The sequence below is a fragment of the Podarcis liolepis genome, assembly GCF_965112155.1.
Source record: "Podarcis liolepis genome assembly, chromosome: 8".
NCBI classification, from domain to species: domain Eukaryota; kingdom Metazoa; phylum Chordata; class Lepidosauria; order Squamata; family Lacertidae; genus Podarcis; species Podarcis liolepis.
Genome location: NC_139560.1, coordinates 78,418,478 through 78,437,684, shown reverse-complemented (window position 1 = coordinate 78,437,684; position 19,207 = coordinate 78,418,478). Strand labels below are relative to the sequence as shown.

General features: G+C 42.2%; 3 protein-coding genes across 7 annotated transcripts in view; 2 read left to right on the top strand and 1 right to left on the bottom strand.

Moving 5' to 3' along the window:
* Positions 1–7,525, top strand: part of TMEFF1 (transmembrane protein with EGF like and two follistatin like domains 1) — a 106,368-nt gene extending 98,843 nt beyond the window's left edge. For all 5 annotated transcript variants that reach the window (XM_083519513.1, XM_083519511.1, XM_083519509.1 and 2 more), the window contains 3 exons: positions 1,045–1,168; positions 2,885–3,043; positions 6,453–7,525. In XM_083519513.1, the coding sequence (XP_083375639.1) occupies positions 1,045–1,168; positions 2,885–3,043; positions 6,453–6,537 (368 nt within the window). In that variant the 3' untranslated portion in view covers positions 6,538–7,525. The remainder of the gene's footprint in view (positions 1–1,044; positions 1,169–2,884; positions 3,044–6,452) is intronic.
* ABITRAM (actin binding transcription modulator) overlaps positions 1–19,207 on the bottom strand; it is a 180,525-nt gene that overhangs the window by 125,916 nt on the left and 35,402 nt on the right. The gene's annotated exons all lie outside the window — the stretch shown is intronic.
* CAVIN4 (caveolae associated protein 4) lies at positions 8,171–17,374 on the top strand. Its single transcript, XM_083519608.1, has 2 exons — positions 8,171–8,766; positions 13,891–17,374. The coding sequence occupies exons 1-2, from the start codon at positions 8,353–8,355 to the stop codon at positions 14,542–14,544; spliced, it is 1,068 nt and encodes a 355-aa protein (XP_083375734.1). The 5' UTR covers positions 8,171–8,352; the 3' UTR covers positions 14,545–17,374.

The following is a 19,207-nucleotide window of genomic DNA, read 5'->3' as shown; positions in this document are numbered from 1 at the left end:
AATGCCTACGGGTGGCATGCCTGCGGATTTTCCTCCTCTAAAAACTACGTGCGTGTTATGGTTGGGTGCGTATTATAGAGTGAAAAATACGGTAATATTGCTGTTACACTGATCCAGACTGTATTGTAGAAATCTGTTCAAGAGTATAGCTAACCTAGATGTCATTTTCTGAGTGAATATTTAACATAATTCTAACAGTAAACTATTCTGACTTTATATTATTTTAATACCTGAATCGCATTTAACATTTATTGCTCTGTTGAATTATCCAAAGTCCTTCTTTTGTATTTTAGGGATATTCCTTTGGGGAGAGGGCTCTAAGAAAGGCATTAGGTGTGTGTGTGTGTGTGTGTGTGTGTGTGTGTGTGTGTGTGTAAACTGAAACTTTTGTAAACTCTATGCAAAGTCATCTAAGGATTTGGCTGTTGTTTATATGGCAGTGGGCACAGATAGAGAATCTTTTTGGCTCCGTGAGCCAAATCCTTATCAGGCTAAATTTGACATCTGGGTAGGGCTGCCCACCTTTCAATTGCCTGACATCACGATGATGCCCAGTGACCAGGTGCTTTGAAGTATCACATGCAGCTGATCCTATGGGCGTCGACCTTTCCCTTGTCAATGAGCAATTGAGAATACACTTTAAAGCTCCCAATTTTGCACTGGCAGCCATGTGATATCACATATGGCATGAGGTGTGAGGCAGGTGGGTGTTGTCCTGGAGAAACACCCTCATGGGACAGATTTGAAGTCCTTATATACTGCTGTAAGTGAAAATAAGTATTTGTTTGTTGACATCATAGCCTGCTTTTCTGCCAAAAGGTACTCAAGATGGCAAACAACAATAATCCAAGTACAATAATATATATATATATATATATATATATATATATATATATATATATATATATAAAAATAGCAGAGAAATAAAGACCCCCCTCCAAAAAAACCCCAAACCAAAGCAGGCAAAACACCAACGAAATCAGTAAAATTAAGCAGTTTTTAATCTTCTTTCAATTTCTACCATTCTTCTGTTTTTCCGCAAAGATGCAAGTGATCAAAGAGAAGACATCTACATTGGAAACCATATTCCTTGCTCGGAAAGTTTTAGTGGCTACTGCATCCATGGGAAATGTGAATTCATTTATTCTACACAGAAGGCTTCCTGTCGGTAAGTCAATCGACCAGGAAGATTTGGAAATTGGAAATTTGTGCTCAACTCCACAATTAGCGTATAATTTCTTTGTGGCATTCACGATGATCCAAGCAGAAACAGCCATCTCTGAAGTTCCCCCTTTCCGAGTGAGCACAAAATAAATTGGGTTTATGCAAGCCCAGTTTTTGTTCTTCTTGTTTTTATTAACTATTTATCGACTTGTCACTAGATCCAAATGAGTGTCACATTCTATTAACATGGAATGAATAAATTATAGCAATATTCTCTAAATATAGCTTGCTATACTCTTAACCTCTGTTCTATTCTTGTCTGTTGCTAAGTCCTTTGATTAAAACAAAATGAGAGGGGAAAGTTATAAAAGATGGCACAATTCATGTTCATGTTGGTGCAGCTTTCTGTGTATGAGACCGGCATAGGCCTCTGTAGAGCTGTTTCTCTGCTCTCCCCACCCTCCACAGCCTGACAAGGCATTGCTAGGCACTAGAAATGGTTGAACACCCTGGCGCTTGCCCCGAAAATCAGTCGGGCCCTTTGAGTGTTCCTTTTGAGTGCACGAGGGACCCAACTGATGCCAGCTTTCTGTTGCTTACTGCTCCACCCCCTTCGCTCAAGGAAGCCACTTTGGGGAAGGAAGAACAAAGCTGTAGTGGAGAGTTCTGATGAAGACAGAAGAGGTCCATAGATTGGGCCATCGGTTCCCAGGAGGGATCTGGGGGATGTTTAGATGGACCCAGTTGTACCCAGTGGCAAAAGATGCTGCCCAGCATCCCTTGCTCTGATGGAGGAAGTGCCCTCAGATCTTCTCATTGGCTGCCTCTTCCCCACAGTGGAATGTCTCTCTTCCCCTTGTCCTTTTGGAAGGCTTTGAACCCCAGCTGTCCAACACCTTCTAACAAAATCAATGTGTGCAACCTTCTTGAGGTGGGTGTACTTGTGTTGCTTCTGCGTTTGCGTACTGCCCACCCCTGCTTTAAATTCTTGTCCCACCCCTTCCAGGAACAAGAAATCTTTAGGCACCTTATCTGGGGCAACTTGAGAACCTTTAGCAAGTGAGGAGGAAAGGGGACAGGAAACAGGGTCCAGCTGAGTCTCCATTCAGATTTCTGCAGCAAAATTGATTCTGCTTTGAAAGGAAAAGAGGAGGAGGGAGGGAGGAGAAATCTTTGTTGTACACACACTGGAGCACGTTTCATTGTGCTCTTCTATTGATCCTCTGTGTCCAGAGCGGTCCTCAAAGCAGTAGTGGGACTGCATTTTATTCCGATAAACTTTAAAATACTCAAATCAAGCTGTTAAGTCCTATGCAATTCAGGCTTACATTTTTAGCTTAAATGTCAGACCAAAATTTTAACCACATAGAAAGCAATGTTTCCCAGGATTTATTTATTTTTGTTAAGGCTGCAGGAGAAGATAATCATGATAATCAGACTGGTATAAAACTGGCGCAAGTAGTGTAGGCACACCCTAAAAAGATTGCCTCCAGCATTTTAAATTGTAATGGTCCACAGTTACCATTTATAACATATAGCTCTGTATCTTAAAATTTATAGATGATCCTTGTGTGCTTTTTCTCATGCTTTTATGAGAATAGGTGATTCGTTGCCTTGAGTCTTTCACTGTTGTCTCACAGTTGCAGTTCAGCACTGTCTGTATAATGGCCTGAACTTTGAATAGACACTTCCTCTAAAAACATTCTCTCTTCTCTTCCAGGTGTGAATCTGGATACACAGGACAGCACTGTGAAAAGACGGACTTTAGCATACTTTATGTTGTCCCGAGTAGGCAAAAACTCACACATGTCCTCATTGCAGCAATAATTGGAGCTGTCCAGATTGCCATTATTGTTGCAATTGTGATGTGCATAACTCGGTAAGTTGCTTGGGGGAAAGTACAATGGGTGCTTTTCGCCCTTTTTAGAATTTCATGACTGCCACAGTTGGAATCTTATTGCCGTATCTTTTTATGGCTTTTTATTTTTTTTAAATCTTTTTATTCAGCTTCCAGTGGGATTTATGGGCCTACAAATTTGATTCAGCAGGATTCAGGTTTGAAAGGTGATGCATTGGATAGTAGAGAAGACTTCAGGCTGGGAGCTGCTGTGATGTAGTGGCTAATTGTGTGAGCGATGAGTTAGGCTATTCCTGTTCAAATCTCAATCACACACTCACTAGATGGTCTTAGGCAAGACACGGTTCTTTGTGCACACACGCAAATCTGTCACACAGAAGCCATGATACCTTTCAGAATGTTTTCTAAGAATTGCTAAGATAAAGTAATGCTTTGAACTCACAAAAAACTAGGTCTGTCTAGGTAGCATCTCTCTAAGGTATTTGCCACTATGTGTACAAGTGTTGACATCGCATGTAGTGTTTTGGCACTGAATTCTGAGACTGCCAAATATGAAACTTTCTCATTATGTCCCTTCCTTCCAACTCTGTACCACAAAATCTGCTGAAGATCTTTCCATAGCAGGGTGCAACGTTGGCTGCTTCCTTCTGGCTCAGCTCCAGAGATGGATTAGGCACGGCAGAGAGGTAGAGAGGAAATCTTTCCTCTGGGATATGATATTCGTATACATCTCCCCTTGTTCCTGTTATACATGCCATGGCCTAAAATACTTCTACAGGACCATTGCCTATTCATCCACACCCATATCAAAGATGGCATTCTCTGCATTTATGGTCTATTGGCTTACACTGAACTAGCACCAGTTCTCATGGTGGAGGAACATCTTGTGTTCCTATGTGTCACCAGGAATGTAATGCCAATATGGGGCTGGGGTTCTAAATATAGGCCATTATGTATGATGTCACTTCTTAAAGAATCATTCAAAGCCAAGCCATCGTGTCCACTGCACATGCAATGGTACACGCATGGTAGAAGTGAGGGGGGCATGTCTCCCTTTCATCATGGAGATTGGAGCATTGGGTTGGTCCTATTCATTCACGTAATTTTTGTAACTAGGTCTACGATTTCGACAGTGCTACTTTTATTGGTTCCTCCCAGACCAAGAAAAACTGAAACCCACAAACAAGGTAGCCAACAGGATGATAACTTCTCAAAATAAGATTCTGCTCGTTACCTCGTAAGGAAATGTCCTGCAGGTCTTGGTGAATTAATCATAAGGCTGCTAGATGTTTGGCATTGTTAAGTTTGCAGGATGGGATGGAATATTTCCCCACAGTTGGCTGTATCATGTGCCAGGGCCTGGAAGTGGCAAGGCCCAAGACAGTCTACACCCCCTGTTATTGAAATCAACATAATATCAAGTCAGTAGAAGAGTTGCAGCTAGGCAGAAACACACCCACCCACCCGTCATTTAAGATTTGGCTGGAACTTGTAGTTCTTAATACTATATGAGGAGTGGACTGCATTCTGGGAGCAAAGCCAAAATGGGCTAGTATAAAGAAATGAAATGCAGAGAGTTTGGAAAACCTTCGGAAGTGCATACCAGCTGCTGAGTAAAATGGGATAACATCATGCTTGCTGCTGCACTCTGATGAAATCCTGAGTGCTTGGCTCTAATGAGGCAGCCTACGAGTCCTGGAGCAAGCAGTGCTGAGTTGCTTTTCAGAGGACTAGAGGTAAAAGGTTTAGATGTATTTTGCAGCCTGATCATACGGAAGTCAGTAAGTACATGTATTCGATCTTGACATCAAGACTATAACATGAATCCAGAAAGACTCCAGTAATAGTTCCTGTATAGGTACATCATAGGTAGGTTTTCTCAGACCACGTTTATGAGCCCACTAAAAAGATGCCCCTTAGCCCTAAGTAAACTGCACCTAGGAATACAGCCTTAGTCTGCCATATTTGACCCGGCTTCTCATAGGTTATTGTATTTTAGTGTTTTGTTGGAAGCTGCCCAGAGTGGCTGGGGGGACCCAGCCAGATGGGCGGAGTATAAATTATTATTATTATTATTATTATTATTATTATTATTATTATTATTTCAGCCTTTAGGTTTCTTAATCCGGCACAACATGTCAGGCACAACATGTCAGCCACATATGGTTATCAAGGGAGAGAGGCTATTTTGTTAAGCTTCTGTGCTGATAATCATGGTTAAAATGTGTTCAGCATGATTCATAGAGGCTCGTTGGCTAAGAAATGCTTGATTTTTTCATCCCTCAAAAGTTTTGTTTGCCCTCATTCTGAATGTCCCCCTCCTGTTTCCCCAGCTGTTAATTTTGGGCTTGGGAGAGTCAGAGGCAAATGGTGCTGCCCACATTAGTCTCTTGAGCCAGAGGGCCAAGGAATTGGTATGCCTTAGCTAGGGCAATATGTGATTTCCAAATAGCCAAGAGACCATTTTAATCTTGGTCCATCAAGCTCAGTGCCATTCTGCTCAGCCACCCTACCATGTGGGTTATTGTGAGAGGGAAAGGGGAACACCCTCTCTTATGTCACCCAGAGTTCCTTGAAGGAAGGGTGGACTAATGGAATAAATATATACGCAACTTCTATCACAGCCAACTTAGGCCATGGCCTTAAGCCTACATCAGACCACAAACGGGTTGTAGCATCTTCTGAGTTAAACGGGATCTGCTTTTTTGTGATCGAGATGAAGGAATTAAGACAGGTTTTCTTGTAGGGGAAAGCAGTCATTTAACCCATTTACGATTGATGTTACAGTGTGCGTATTTTGCCATATTAGCTATGGTACCTTTTGTACTGGAATTTAAAATGTAGGGTGTGATTTGGTTCTGAGAACCTGGGCAGCTGCTGTGGGTTATCACTGTACTAGGCCATATCGAGACCAGATGACAATTTTTCAGTTTCTGTATAAGATTCCTCCCATGTGACTGCAAGAGTCCCTATTTTCCAGGGAGTCCCGGGTTTACAGAAGCCGTCCCAGTTTCTGATTTTATCGCAGAAGGTACTGCTTTTCCTCAGGACGTTCCTGTTTGTCGAAGAAATGTTGGAGGGTATGGCTCCCATGCGGCTAAACGTGCAGGTGGAAGCAGTCTGCAGTGTACAACTTGAAGACAAGCTCCCTCTGCTTCAGCCAGTAGTAGTGCCTCTGGTGTGTAAACACTTAGTAGTGCCTCTGGTGTGTAAACCCCAAAGCGACAACACGTGTGGCTTTTGCAGCAGATGTCAATGATGGATGGTGCAGCCTTTAATGTTCTGGAGGCTTTTGTCTGTGAATTAATCGTGAAGTGGTCTTTTAAAATACACTCAGTTAATAAATCATTTCTCTTCCCCCATCCCATCCCACCCCACTCCCTCCCTCCCTCCCTCCCTCCCTCCCTTCTTTTTCTGCTTCCGGTAACAGGAAATGCCCAAAGAACAACAGAGGACGACGGCAGAAGCAAAATCTAGGCCACTTTACTTCAGATACGTCATCCAGAATGGTTTAGAGCAATTTTTATACCTACAATGCCCATGTGATGTACAATTTTATTATCTTTTTTTAAAAGAATGGAAATATTTATTTCAGAGGCCTTATTTTTGGACATATTTTTTTTTAGTGTAGCTCTGTTTTGTTTTATTCCGAAAGCAGCTGACAGCAATGGACTGCTCTAGTAACTTCTCATTTCATGATTTGGAAGATGCGGTAGTTTATTTCCTGTATTGTATCACATGGTTATAATAATAGACTTGTGCTTTACTTACGGAATGTAACATTTTTGGGACCCGAGACATTTCACCAATGGTTGTAGAAAAAGCAAAATGGATCCCATCCTGTTTCTTAGCAAACAAGGCATGACATAAGGGTAAAGATGTTTACAGCGTACTTTTCTTACAAGGAATTAGAAGACACTGTGTTTAAATACCGTAGATATTTAAATGTTTTTGAAAGTTAGTAACTGATTTTTTTAGACACTGCCAATCGCATGACTTGTGAAGATGTGTACTTGTGTGTAGTTGTTACATATTTATAACGGGTTGAATTCAGACTAATTCAGTTGCACATAATTCTCATTGAAATCAGTGGAACAAGTTAGTCATAACGATTTCAGTGCAACTAATTTAGTCTAGATCCAGCCCAATATGTATGGACTGGGTCAAAGCACCACCGTCTTCATAAATATTTGACACTTTATTTTTAAATTGTAAAATAATGATGATGATAATAATAATATACATTTCTGAATTTGAAAGCTTGCCCAGTAGAGCAAAGGGCATTTGCCCTGCAGAAACAGGTCTTGGTAGACTTGTGTATTTTTTATTTTTTTTAAGTTATGTTTAATAAGCAAACTCACATGATTGGGATTAAGCCTGTGTTGGTCACTATTTAAACTGCTTTCATACTTATTACAGTTTTCTAAAGAGGATACCTGTTTTCACATCAACAAATAAAATTGTATAGTCTTTGTGATTAAAATGCAAAAAAGGAAAAAAAAATTAAATACCATAAAAGATTTGAGCTCTTGTCTAGAATACTTTTCAAGAGCTAAGAATGTGTCTCATGCAAATAAAGTCTGCTGGTTGTAGTTATTATATTAATAGGATGTTAGTAGTTGTTTGGAAGATCCAGAGCTAAAATGTAACTAGGGTGTGTTCCAGCTGTTCAACATGTAGTTTTAGGCTTTCCAATTCTGCATGTAGGATTTAATAATTTGTTCAATAAAAAGGCTTTCAATATTTGAACTGGAAAGAAATGTCAATACAATGTTTTCCCACGATATTTAATCTGCTCTGAGTCTGTTTATTCTTTACTGGAAGGTTTGGAACATAGTGGCAGCACTTTTTCGTTTCAGTTGTCCAAAGGCCATTGGAAAACATTGAATGCCCTCCCGTCACCTGCACCCAAGAAAAGAGCTTAATTAAAACAAAAGCAACAGTGGATTTTAACAGCATGCCGGTTCATTCTTTGGCTTAATTAATAAGTTGCTTAACTATTCCTGGATTAACTCGAGAAAGTTGATTGGTAGAGGTATGTGATTCTTGGAACGTATGTTCCTTCCCCAACTTTGCTTCCTAATTTTAGAGGTTTCATGTTGCATACAGAAAGCACTTGAACAATCCTGCGAGGCTGTTTTGTGGTTATAAATATTTGACAAGTCTCCTGGGCTGAAGTTTCAGACCCTGCTTTTGAACATCCCCTAAAACCAGCTGTCGAGCGACCTCCTTGCTCCAGTGCCAGAACTGCCCCGCTGGAGTTGGAGCTGCAGCTGCCGCGAGGAGTTTATATTTCAGCTCCTGTAGAGCCATCCGAAGAGGGGAACGGTATGGATCACCGAGAAGCCACCTTGGAGGCGGATAAAATCCACCAGAATCGCCTGCCCAGCGTCCCGGACGACGACGACGAGGAACAAGATGCCGCCTTTACCATTGTCAGAGTCCTGGACAAAGTGGCGACCATTGTGGACAGTGTGCAGGCGAGTCAGAAACGCATCGAAGAGAGGCACAGGGAAATGGAGGATGCCATCAAGACCATTCAGATAGACATTCTGAAGCTCGCTCAGGCCCACAACAACACCAGCTACACAGTCAACAAGCTGCTGGAGAAAACCCGCAAAGTGAGCGCTCGTGTCAAAGAAGTGCGGGCACGTGTCGAGAAGCAGAACGCGAACGTGCAGAAGGTTGAGGCTAAGCAAGAGGAAATGCTGCGGAAAAACAAATTTCGTGTTGTCATTTACCAGGTAAACAGGGTTTGGGGTTTGGTTTTAATTGCAATCGCTTCTGCCGCATTCATCACCGTTTCTGACATCCTTGTTGGTTGTTTAACAAACCAGAGGGAGGTAAAAGCAGCCTTTCCGATATCAAGTGTGTGTGATATGCTTTTGATTTATTTAATTTTTAGAAAAATTGATTTCTGCCTCTGAACGTGTTGCAGTAGGAATCTGCCAGTGGCAATGCACTCGGTCTATTATTAGTGTCAAGAGGCTTCTTCGGCAGCCAGCATAAGATTAACTGTAGATCAGCAAGGACTATTTGTTGCCTCTGTGAAAGGCAATCTGGGCAGGCTCTTGGGCATCATGACAGAGTATTCCATGCTTGACTGTCATCCCTGCTATTTTTCCAGAGAATTAACTAGAGTGCTAAACCTCTGAATTTCTCTGCACAAAGTAGTCTTTCCATTAATTGTGCTTTCAAAAAAGCTGATTTATATTTTGCTTACTGGTTGTTGGACCTTATTGTAAATTGTGATCCCCCCCCCCACCTCAGAGATTTACTTCTAAGCTCTTCCTGGGGTGACTCTTTTGCATACCATTCTCAGGATTTCTTTGGAATTGCTGATCTCAAAATGACTTACCCCAAGAATAGCTTGAAGTGTGGAAAGGAATGAAAAGTTGTTGTGCTGAATGAAGGTGTTTCATGCATACACCAATATTTCATGTACCAAGTGTGCCCAAATGACTAGTTTTTGCGCTCAGATGGCAGGGGCACAGAAGTGATCTTTCCTGCATCTGCAGTGCTGTGTTTAAGAGAGATTCAGGATCCTCAATAAGGGCACCCAGAATTGAGAATATTTAGCATCTAGCCATTAGAACATCAGTTTTCTTCCTTGTAAAAGCAGCCATTGATGGGAAAATCTAGATTTGCCAGGCTGTTAGGGTTCAGATTGTGAAAAGTGATTGACACTTAAATAATTTCTTTCATGTGAATGGCTTCTTCTTTAAAGATACTTAGTCCCATCGATTTCAGTGGCAGAGTTAAATACTGTGTTAATTCTCTTTCCTTGAAATCAGCAGGACTAAAAAGTGATTAACTTTGACAGGACCAAGCCTGTGGTTACAAAAAAATTCAATGAGGCCTATTTCTAAGGAAATAAGTTTGCAAAGTGCACATATTTGGGTATGAAGGCAAAAATTTCCTTTATCACCCTGTACAACTGCTTCTCCCTATGGATTAAATGGTAGTTCACTATTACACACACACACACAAAAATCTTTTGAAATTATCCATTCACATTACAGCTTATTGCAGACTCTAGTCATTTCTACACACACACAAGCTCTGCAAAAACTACAGGTGCTTGGAAATATATTTGTAGAACATTAGGCAAAAAATGAAGTGTGAATTTTCTAGTCTAATAGTAAGTTACTACTGAACTTATAAAGTTAGTAGCTCTACACCCCCATGGCATGTCTCTTCTGTGAGGTGCAGAAATCCACTGATGTTCAGAGACCAAGAGCAACCTTTACTATATTAGTACATAGTCAATGTGCAGCATGCTCACTGGACAGGATGGTCTATGTGCCTAGCTATGGCACAGAATCAAGCCTGCTGCATCCCTGCCTTCCGCTAAACTTGGCAACATAACTCTAAAGCATGGGGCACTGATGGGGAGAGCGCTGCATGCTACTTATAGCACACACTAGCTGTGGGTAACTGTCATTTGGTTCAAGCCAACTTCAGAGCATGGGTCCCGAAGCTTGCTTGTTTAAACAAACCATAGTTGACATTAAACTCCATTAAGGTTTCAGAAGACACACTAGACTGTGGCAGAAGTGAACTCCTTGCAGCTACCCCAGAGCTCTTTGCAGCTACCCTAGAGGAGGAGTGGTGGGCATAACCCAGGTGTTTAAAGAGTTGTGCTGATGTTGCAGGTTCAATCCCTGTATGGGACAGCTGCAGATTTCTGCATTGCAAGGGGTTGGACTATATGATGGGGCACTATGCAAGTGTGTGGCACATTCTTGACACTAAATTATGGCTTAGTGTCACATGCAAATGAGGCCGGTGTATAATGCTGCTGAGATCTCAGCTGAGATGATCTGGATTCTACCACCTGTGATATTTTTGCAAATATTGGAAATAATCTCAAAATTAGTGGCAGGCAAATCCCCGAGCAGTAGATTGTGCCTGTGGAGAATGAAATGTTCTCTCTAGAAAAAAAAAACAGCTGCCTGGCCGGTGGCCAGAAATTTGGGTTGGGCCCATAGCTCAGTTGCCAAGCACATGCTTTGCATAGGAAGATCCCAGGTTAGAGGTCTGGGTTGGAAAGGGTCTCAAGTATCAGGGCTGACTGTGAAAAACCTCCCACCCCCAGATCCTAGGGAGCTATTGCCAGTTAGCGAATAGTAGGCTGTGAACAAGGTGCCAAGTACTTGTTGTTGTTCATCTCCAGCAGTTTTGCCATCACTGGCCAGAACACCAGAAAGCTGCAGATTTCCCAAGTAATTGCATAGAATTCTGCCTGCACATTTCCCCTTTGATCTCTTTATATAATGTAAAGGGAACAGAGACAATTGGACATTCTGGGAAAGGACTTCAGAGATCCTTGAGACAGAGTCCTTCCCTCCCTTAAATGTACTATATATGTGAGTGAATGGTCTGTCTATCTATGCAATTTTTTTACTGCGGTGAGGGATTCTGATAGTGGTTCAGTCACAGCAGGACTTTGGGGCAGATGTTTGGGGGGCCCATGCAGCAGAATGCCACCTAAAGAGCTCCCTTCCCTTAAACCATTACAACCAGTCTAAAATTTCCCAACTTTGAAGTTTTGATCCTATCAAAAGCCAGTGGTAAAGTTTCATTTATTCCAAAGGGAAATTTACAGGGCACTTCTATGTGTGTTTACCTGGAACTAGATTCTCCTACTCCTTAGGAAGTCTCGATAGGATTGCACTGTGCATGTTCTGAATTTTCCTCTATATATTTTTTTCTTTGTTTCTACACAGCGACTTGACATCTTTATTCTTTAGTATTCCATGCAATGGTTAGGACTTTGTTAGTTTCATTTATGTTTTAGAGCATTTTTTAAATAGTATGCACCTAACTGCCATAACGTGTTGATGTGGCAATCGGGTGTTCAGTCACAAATACCAGCCAGAAAGCTGGAATTAGCTGTGTCAACTTGGTTGAGTAGCCAACCAGGTTTTTTGGCTATACATAGTGTGAAATGGCCCTTTGCTATATTTATAACATAACATTTCCCCTCAGTCGTGTTTAGAACTACATCGAGAAATCAAATGTGCTTATGTGATTATTGATCAAATGTGATCAGTAATCACAGACTATGCCATGGGATATTTTTTTTAGCCAAATGGTTATACAAAGTTTGGGAATGACACCCCATCCGCTCCCTCACAGTCCAAAAGGACTATCCAGCATTCTCTTTTTACCTCTTAGCTGATGCTGCACCCAGTTCCTGCAATCTATTCAGATGTTTTCCATGCCATCTGCAGCAGGGCAGGGCCCTGGAATGTGCAAAAGTCAACAGGGTGGCGTCCCTGTTTTGCACTGGAGGCCTGGAGTGACTTTAGCATTAGCAAAAAAGGACAGGAGCAAAATCAGTACATGGCATTTACTAAAACTGGGACGGGCACACAGGAATTTTTTGAATAGCTTCTTCCATTGCACACAGCCATAGCTGCCAAGGTGGTCCTTGGAGACCAAAAGGCGGAGTATCAAAAATTTAATAGGAATAATGATGTCCCACCTTTTCCCCTGACAACACTCACGGCAGCTTACAGATAAAAATAATAGCAGCTAAAAACATTGGGGGGGGGGAGCATTCATTAAAAAACAAATAAACTTTGATAAATTATACGCACACACTTATAAAAGTAAAAATTACAAATAATTATAATAAAAGCAGCATGACACCAGCCCTTTCATTAAAAGCACTCAGTTCCTGTTGGGTCAAGAAAGTCCCTCCTCTACAAGGAGGGAGCTAGTCAAATTTCTGGGAGCAGCCACCAAGAAGGCCCTCTCCCACTTCCCCTGCAAGCATAAATGAAATATTGGTGCTGTGTGTAATATATTCAGTTTAAAAGTAAAGGTAAAGGGACTGCTGACCATTAGGTCCAGTCGTGGCCGACTCTGGGTTTGCGGTGCTCATCTCACTTTATTGGCCAAGGGAGCCGGCGTACAGCTTCTGGGTCATGTGGCCAGGATGACTAAGCTGCTTCTGGCGAACCAGAGCAGCGCACGGAAATGCCGTTTACCTTCCCGCCGGAGCGGTACCTATTTATCTACTTGCACTTTGACGTGCTTTCAAACTGCTAGGTTGGCAGGAGCGGGGACCGAGCAATGGGAGCTCACCCCGTCGCGGGGATTCAAACTGCCAACCTTCTGATCGGCAAGTCCTAGGCTCTGTGGTTTAACCCACAGCACCACCCGCGCCCCTATATTCAGTTTACTTGATGAATAGATTGTCAGATAAAGCAGTTGCATCAGAATGCCCCACTAGCCTCTGCCTACTTTACCCTTCTAAGGCTTTGCTGCTCTGCTTGCATTTTTGAGCCACTGAACCAACCAGGTGTGATTAGACTTGCTGCTCTGTTCTACTATGTGTGACCTAACCATGGTTTACCAAATGGATCGATTCTTTGGACCGATTCTCCTAGCCATGGTTGAGTGTGACAATGACACTCTTAAATGTCTGTAAGAGACTAACCAGGAATTTGGCTCGTGCCGAAGAGGAGGATAGGAGTTGAAGATGGCAGAAAACATGCGATGCCATTGTCCACTCCTTATCGATCATCAGTGTTATATCTGCCTGGCCCAAGGGAGAAAAATACAAAACAAACCTAATGCCTTTTTTTGGCTGGGGGGCAGGGAGCTAGCATAGGAGGCAGCACAGAAGATAAAACAATGATAATGAACATAGGAAGCTTATACTGAGTCTATTGTCTACACTGGCTGGCTGTGGCTATCCAGGGATTGAATCTGGCATCTTCTGCCTGCCAAGCCCTTCTGAGGTATATTTTGTTTTGGTGCAGCAGTTGCTAAGGAGCTGGCCATCTGGAAGCACCTTTATTCCTTTCCTCCCTCAACAATAAGCCCTTTTTGACACATTGTGCTTTCACTTGCAGGAGGACATTCCGTGCCCATTGTCTCTGTCAGTTATCAAAGACCGAACACAAGGGGAAAACCTAGCAGATGCCTTCTGCCCACCTGATGATCTTTCTTCCGATGAAGAGTATTACATAGAAGAAAGCAAAGCAGCCCGGTTTAAGAAGTCAGGCATGAGACGTATCAACAATATAAAGAAGGCCTTCTCAAGAGAGAACCTCCAGAAGACAAGGCAAAATTTTGGCAAGAGGGTGGACAGGCTCCGAACTAGAATAGTGACGCCAGAGAGGAGAGAGCGAATAAGGCAGTCAGGAGAGAGGCTGAGGCAAACTGGGATCAGATTTAAGAAAAATATATCCAATGCAGCACCAACCAAGGAGACCTTCAAGAAGAAGAAGAAACCTAAAGAGCAGGCAGTGGCTGAAGGTCAAGATGGAACCCAAGAGACTACTGGCGATACAACAACAACAGCTGATAGTGGGGATGCCGAGCCAGTATCTGAAGAAATTTCCTACACAGAGGTAATAACCAAAGTGAAGAAAGACAAAGGTGGTGGATCAAAAGGTCCTTCTCAGGCCGAAGAGAAGATAGTGATTACTCCTGAAAAAATAGTGCTCAAGCAGGAGGCAAAAGAAGAGGATGTCCTTCTATTGGATCTGAAGCAGTCTGCCTAAATAGCAAATCCCCGTCTACTGTGGTAGGGAAGGAGCAATCCCTTCAACTTGGGTAGATGTAGAAGAGCGGTTTTCAAACTTCCTTCAAGTAGCCCTTTCTTCTGAACTGATTTGCCTGCTGATGAAACTTTGGAGAAAACCTTGGCTCTTTGCAGAAGATTCTGGGGCATGTTCAAGAGCGCATTCCATTCATCTGGGGTGCCACATGAAACGAGGGCATGTTGCAGGACACACCCAGCACTTCCCCAGCATGATAAATGATGGCAGACAAGCTCTCCTTCAAGAGCTTTGTCCTTGGTCGTCACAAATGTTTCTATTGAGGAATCCCTGATAAACTCTCAAGGAACACCACGCCGTCCAGGAACGTAGTTTGGAAACCACTATTTGAGATAGGTGTGTGTTGTTTAAATTACTGGTATGTGAGGAAAATATATCAATATGTATATACTGTTTTTTGTTTATAAGCAAAGGATCATCATCTGATGTAACCCTGTAGAAATGAGGAACTGATCTCCTTTGATGTATATACATAAATGCCATTTATCTTAACAGGTATTACTAATGGGAGGCATCTTAATGGCATCAGTTCCTTCATTAGTCTTCTGTATCTGTATTTTATGCACAATGACAACCAAACAGTGCAAATCTAATTAAATGACTCATTACTCAGGCAGACTCTTCCACCAAGGGGCAGGGGTGGGAGAAAATGAGTTCAGTAACAGGTACCTTGCTTTTCTTGAAGGCTACAGTTGAACGATTAAATTCTTTTCATCCTAAGCAGAAATGCTAGACGAAGGTTGTTCTAGAAAAGCTGTAGCAAAGTTGGTTGGTTGTTGGACTATAGTCAGAGAGAGCCGTCTGTGGCAATGGAAAGGCTATGCGGAATCTACTAGGGATGCAAAAGGGAAATCAGTGATATTGGCAAGACACTGGAAGAAAGCAGAGGCCTGGTCAAAAACAGTGGCTGCAGGCCTCGTTTTCTCAGGAGGCAACATTGTGGAGAAATAGCTAAATGGGACCTTCATGTTCAGAGGCCTTGGGCACCAGAGCTGGGACAAGCAACCACAAAAGATGAGGGTTGCCCTCTGGTCTTGCTTGTGGTCTTCCCAGAAACATCTGGTTGACAGGATGTTGGGTTAGATCGATTGTTAGTTCAGCCCACCTCTTGTGTGTGGATTTTACATGATTCAACTAGGTAGGTAGGTAGGTAGGTAGGTAGGTAGAATGAAGGATTCAGGGAAATAATAGTGAGGCGAAGATTCCGAAAAAGAATATTGGAGTTAAATTTAGAAGTGTGAATATGCCAAACCTACCCATGGCTGTCATTTATTGTAATATCCCCTGCCGCTGCCCCCCTAAACATGTATGAAACACCTTGTCATGGTTCTTATTTTCCATTCAAATTTGAATCCGTCTATCCAGTGGGCACTGAAGCAGCATGGCTCCTTAAACATTTGTGGTTGCTGGATTCCGTACTTCTAAATAAATATATTTACAAAAGGGACTGATTATTTTCGCGTCAAAGCATGTATCCCTAAAGACTTTGCCTACCTGCAAAAGATCACCCTTTGGAAATAAGAGTTCCTTGATTTTGCCCAGTTTTGTGGTTCCAACACTGACTACACGCCAAGCCTTAAAAAAGATGACACCAAATCTAAATCGAGCAACAATGTATTGTGTGACCTGTGGTTGGCAGCTTTTGTTGTTGCCATGATTGCTGCTAGTTTTTAGGAGGGGGGGCAGTGAGCTATTTAAACTACTGATGCTTTGCCTCTTACTATCAGCAGTGCTACTGAGCACACCTCTCTCTCTCCCTCTTCCCCTAGTTTCCACATGATTCATTTTCCACATCCTCTGTACTATAGCTTGTCTAATATGGGCTAGAAACCTGCCCTTTAAAAACAAAATCTGGGATTCTCAGGACGCAGGAGCCAATGGCCAATATGCTAAGGATTTTTCTGTGCTTGCAAGGGACATATAGTCTTGAACGTCACATCTAGAATATTGTGTACTGTGTTAGCACTTAGCTATAGGACCCAAGGAACAGTGGTTATGAGAGAATACAGTGGTACCTCGGGTTACAAATGCTTTGGGTTACAGACTCTGCTAACCTGGAAGTAGTACCTCGGGTTACGAACTTTACTTCAGGATGAGAACAGAAATCGTGCGGCGGCAGCAGCGGGAGGCCCCATTAGCTAAAGTGGTACCTCAGGTTAAGAACAGTTTCAGGTTAAGAACGGACCCCCAGAACAAATTACGTTCTTAACCAGAGGTATCACTGTAATGCTACACTATGTATTTTGGTGGTGCAACAATTTCAAAGTGGATTAATGTTTCCAGATTGAGATGTGTGACTTCATTGCAATGGAACACACAAGAGAAGGCTGTATAAGGGAGAAAGCCTGCTTCAGACGTACTGTAACTATATTTCCACACATTGTAAAAGACAAAAGTGGTACCAAATAGAAATAATTTATTACTGTTTTAGATGAAACTTGTTGATCTTTCTTTACAAGCTATGCTGACATGCAGGTTTCGTTGCCAGCTTAAATTTCGTTAAAGAACCAATATGATCTTAGTTCATGATCTTATTTAACCTGTACTTTGCACGATTTACTGTTCATCCTCAACTTGGAACACAGGGATTAGCTCTAAAATAAAAAAGAGGACTGAATTAAAACCTGCTTCTTACGTACATATTCAGACCTACAGAAGAAGACAACATTCCTACTCCTCTGTGGCAAATCGTCCAATGATCAATTTGCAGAGCATTAACTGGAACGCAAAGATGGATAATTTTCTTATTTTAAATAAAAATCTCAGCACTGTGCTTGAATTTGTCTTGGAAACATTTCATCTGAATTCTGTGGCAGATTTTTAAATTATCCCATTAGAACAGATCTACAGAAATGTCCTTAATAGCAAAATAGATCCTGGAACATGTGTATTGTTATCCAAATAGGTAACATTAAAAAAAACCACCACAATTCCACCCACCAGCCCCTCTTCACAAAAGCAAGGTGTCGTTTTTCCCCTAACGTTGTCTAGTCCTATTGCAAGGACACAGCAGAGACACATGGAATTATGTTTCACCTGACCAACTTTGGCTCTCTTGGTCATGTTCCTCTTCAGCCCAAACCTATAGGACTCCTCCATTTCCCTTATTCCCTTATTCAGCTGCAGAAGAAACACATGGTGTTTTAATGTCCCCCCCCCCCAAGTGGAACAGAAATACCCCCCTTCTCTCCCACCCACCCCCATGCTCTTATGACTTCTCTGTCACAATTAGATGAGTTTGAAACGAGGCTCAAACCCTCCAATACACTTCTGTTTATGCAGCTTTTGAAGCTGGAATGGGGACTAGAACCACCAAAGTAATGTCAGGGAAATTATACAGAAAATACTGCTTGCATGCAGCAGCTTTGTTCTAGCAGCAGCAACCCAGCACTAATGGGAGCAAGGATACTGTCTTGACTGCACAACTTGGGGGGGGGCAACTGGGGGGCAAGCTGCTTGCTGAGTGTGCATTTGGAGAATTACTCCAACCGGCTTTCACTTTTGCCCAGAGATGCTGAATTCTTTGTGAATTCGTACGTGAACTGACCTGACCTGTGTCTCCAGGACTAACGTATGGATTGGAACTTCAGTTATCCTTCAGTTATCTATGCCTCTCCGTCATGCAATCCTTGCTCCAAAAATATAAAAAATGCATTTTAAAATACATCTTTTGTTAGATAAAATGCACATTTTCATAGAAAATAGGTTTAGGACTGTGCATTTGGTGAGAAAATGTTTCAATGTGCTAATTTAAATATGGATTTTTTGTGTGCAGATTATTTCTTTAAAAATGCAAATTAACATGGAAACAAGATGGAGCAGACTGAAGACATGCAAAGCTGAAATGGACTGTAATCAGACTGATCCATCAATCTCTACGCCTGCCCTTCGCAGAAGCACATTGCAAAGTGGCTTGGGCAACCCAGTCAGATGGGTGGCATATAAATAAAATTATTATTTCAATTAATTAATTATTATTACAAAGCTACAGCCAGCTTGGTAATTGCCATGATCTGTCTTGGCATTCCTCCTGTTTGTTGGAATAAATGTCTGGTAGCAAGTGGTCTGCAATTGTTTTTAAGCTTTATCTCTAGATTTTTTAGGCTTTTTAAATAAATTCTTTCCCCAAAGAGAATACACAGCACATAACTACAGCAGTATCTTTGCCACTCTGTTCCACTGCACTGCTTGTCAGCTGCAATATCATTGAAGATTACTCATTGAACATTTGAGAAACAGGAGTGCAGACCAGCTCAATTCTGCGGTGGGCATAATCCCATTAAAGATGCCAGATTGTTGACAGGATTGTCACACATCTGAGGGCACACTGTTCCCTTTAGTCCATCCATCATCCCCAAAAATCACTGTGGCCAAGGAGACAATCACTATTGTTGTTGTTTAGTTGTTAAGTCGTGTCCGACTCTTCATGACCCCATGGACCAGAGCACGCCAGGCACTCCTGTCTTCCACTGCCTCCTGCAGTTTGGTCAAACTCATGCTGGTAGCTTCGAGAACACTGTCCAACCATCACGTCCTCTGTCGTCCCCTTCTCCTTGTGCCCTCCATCTTTCCCAACATCAGGGTCTTTTCCAGGGAGTCTTCTCTT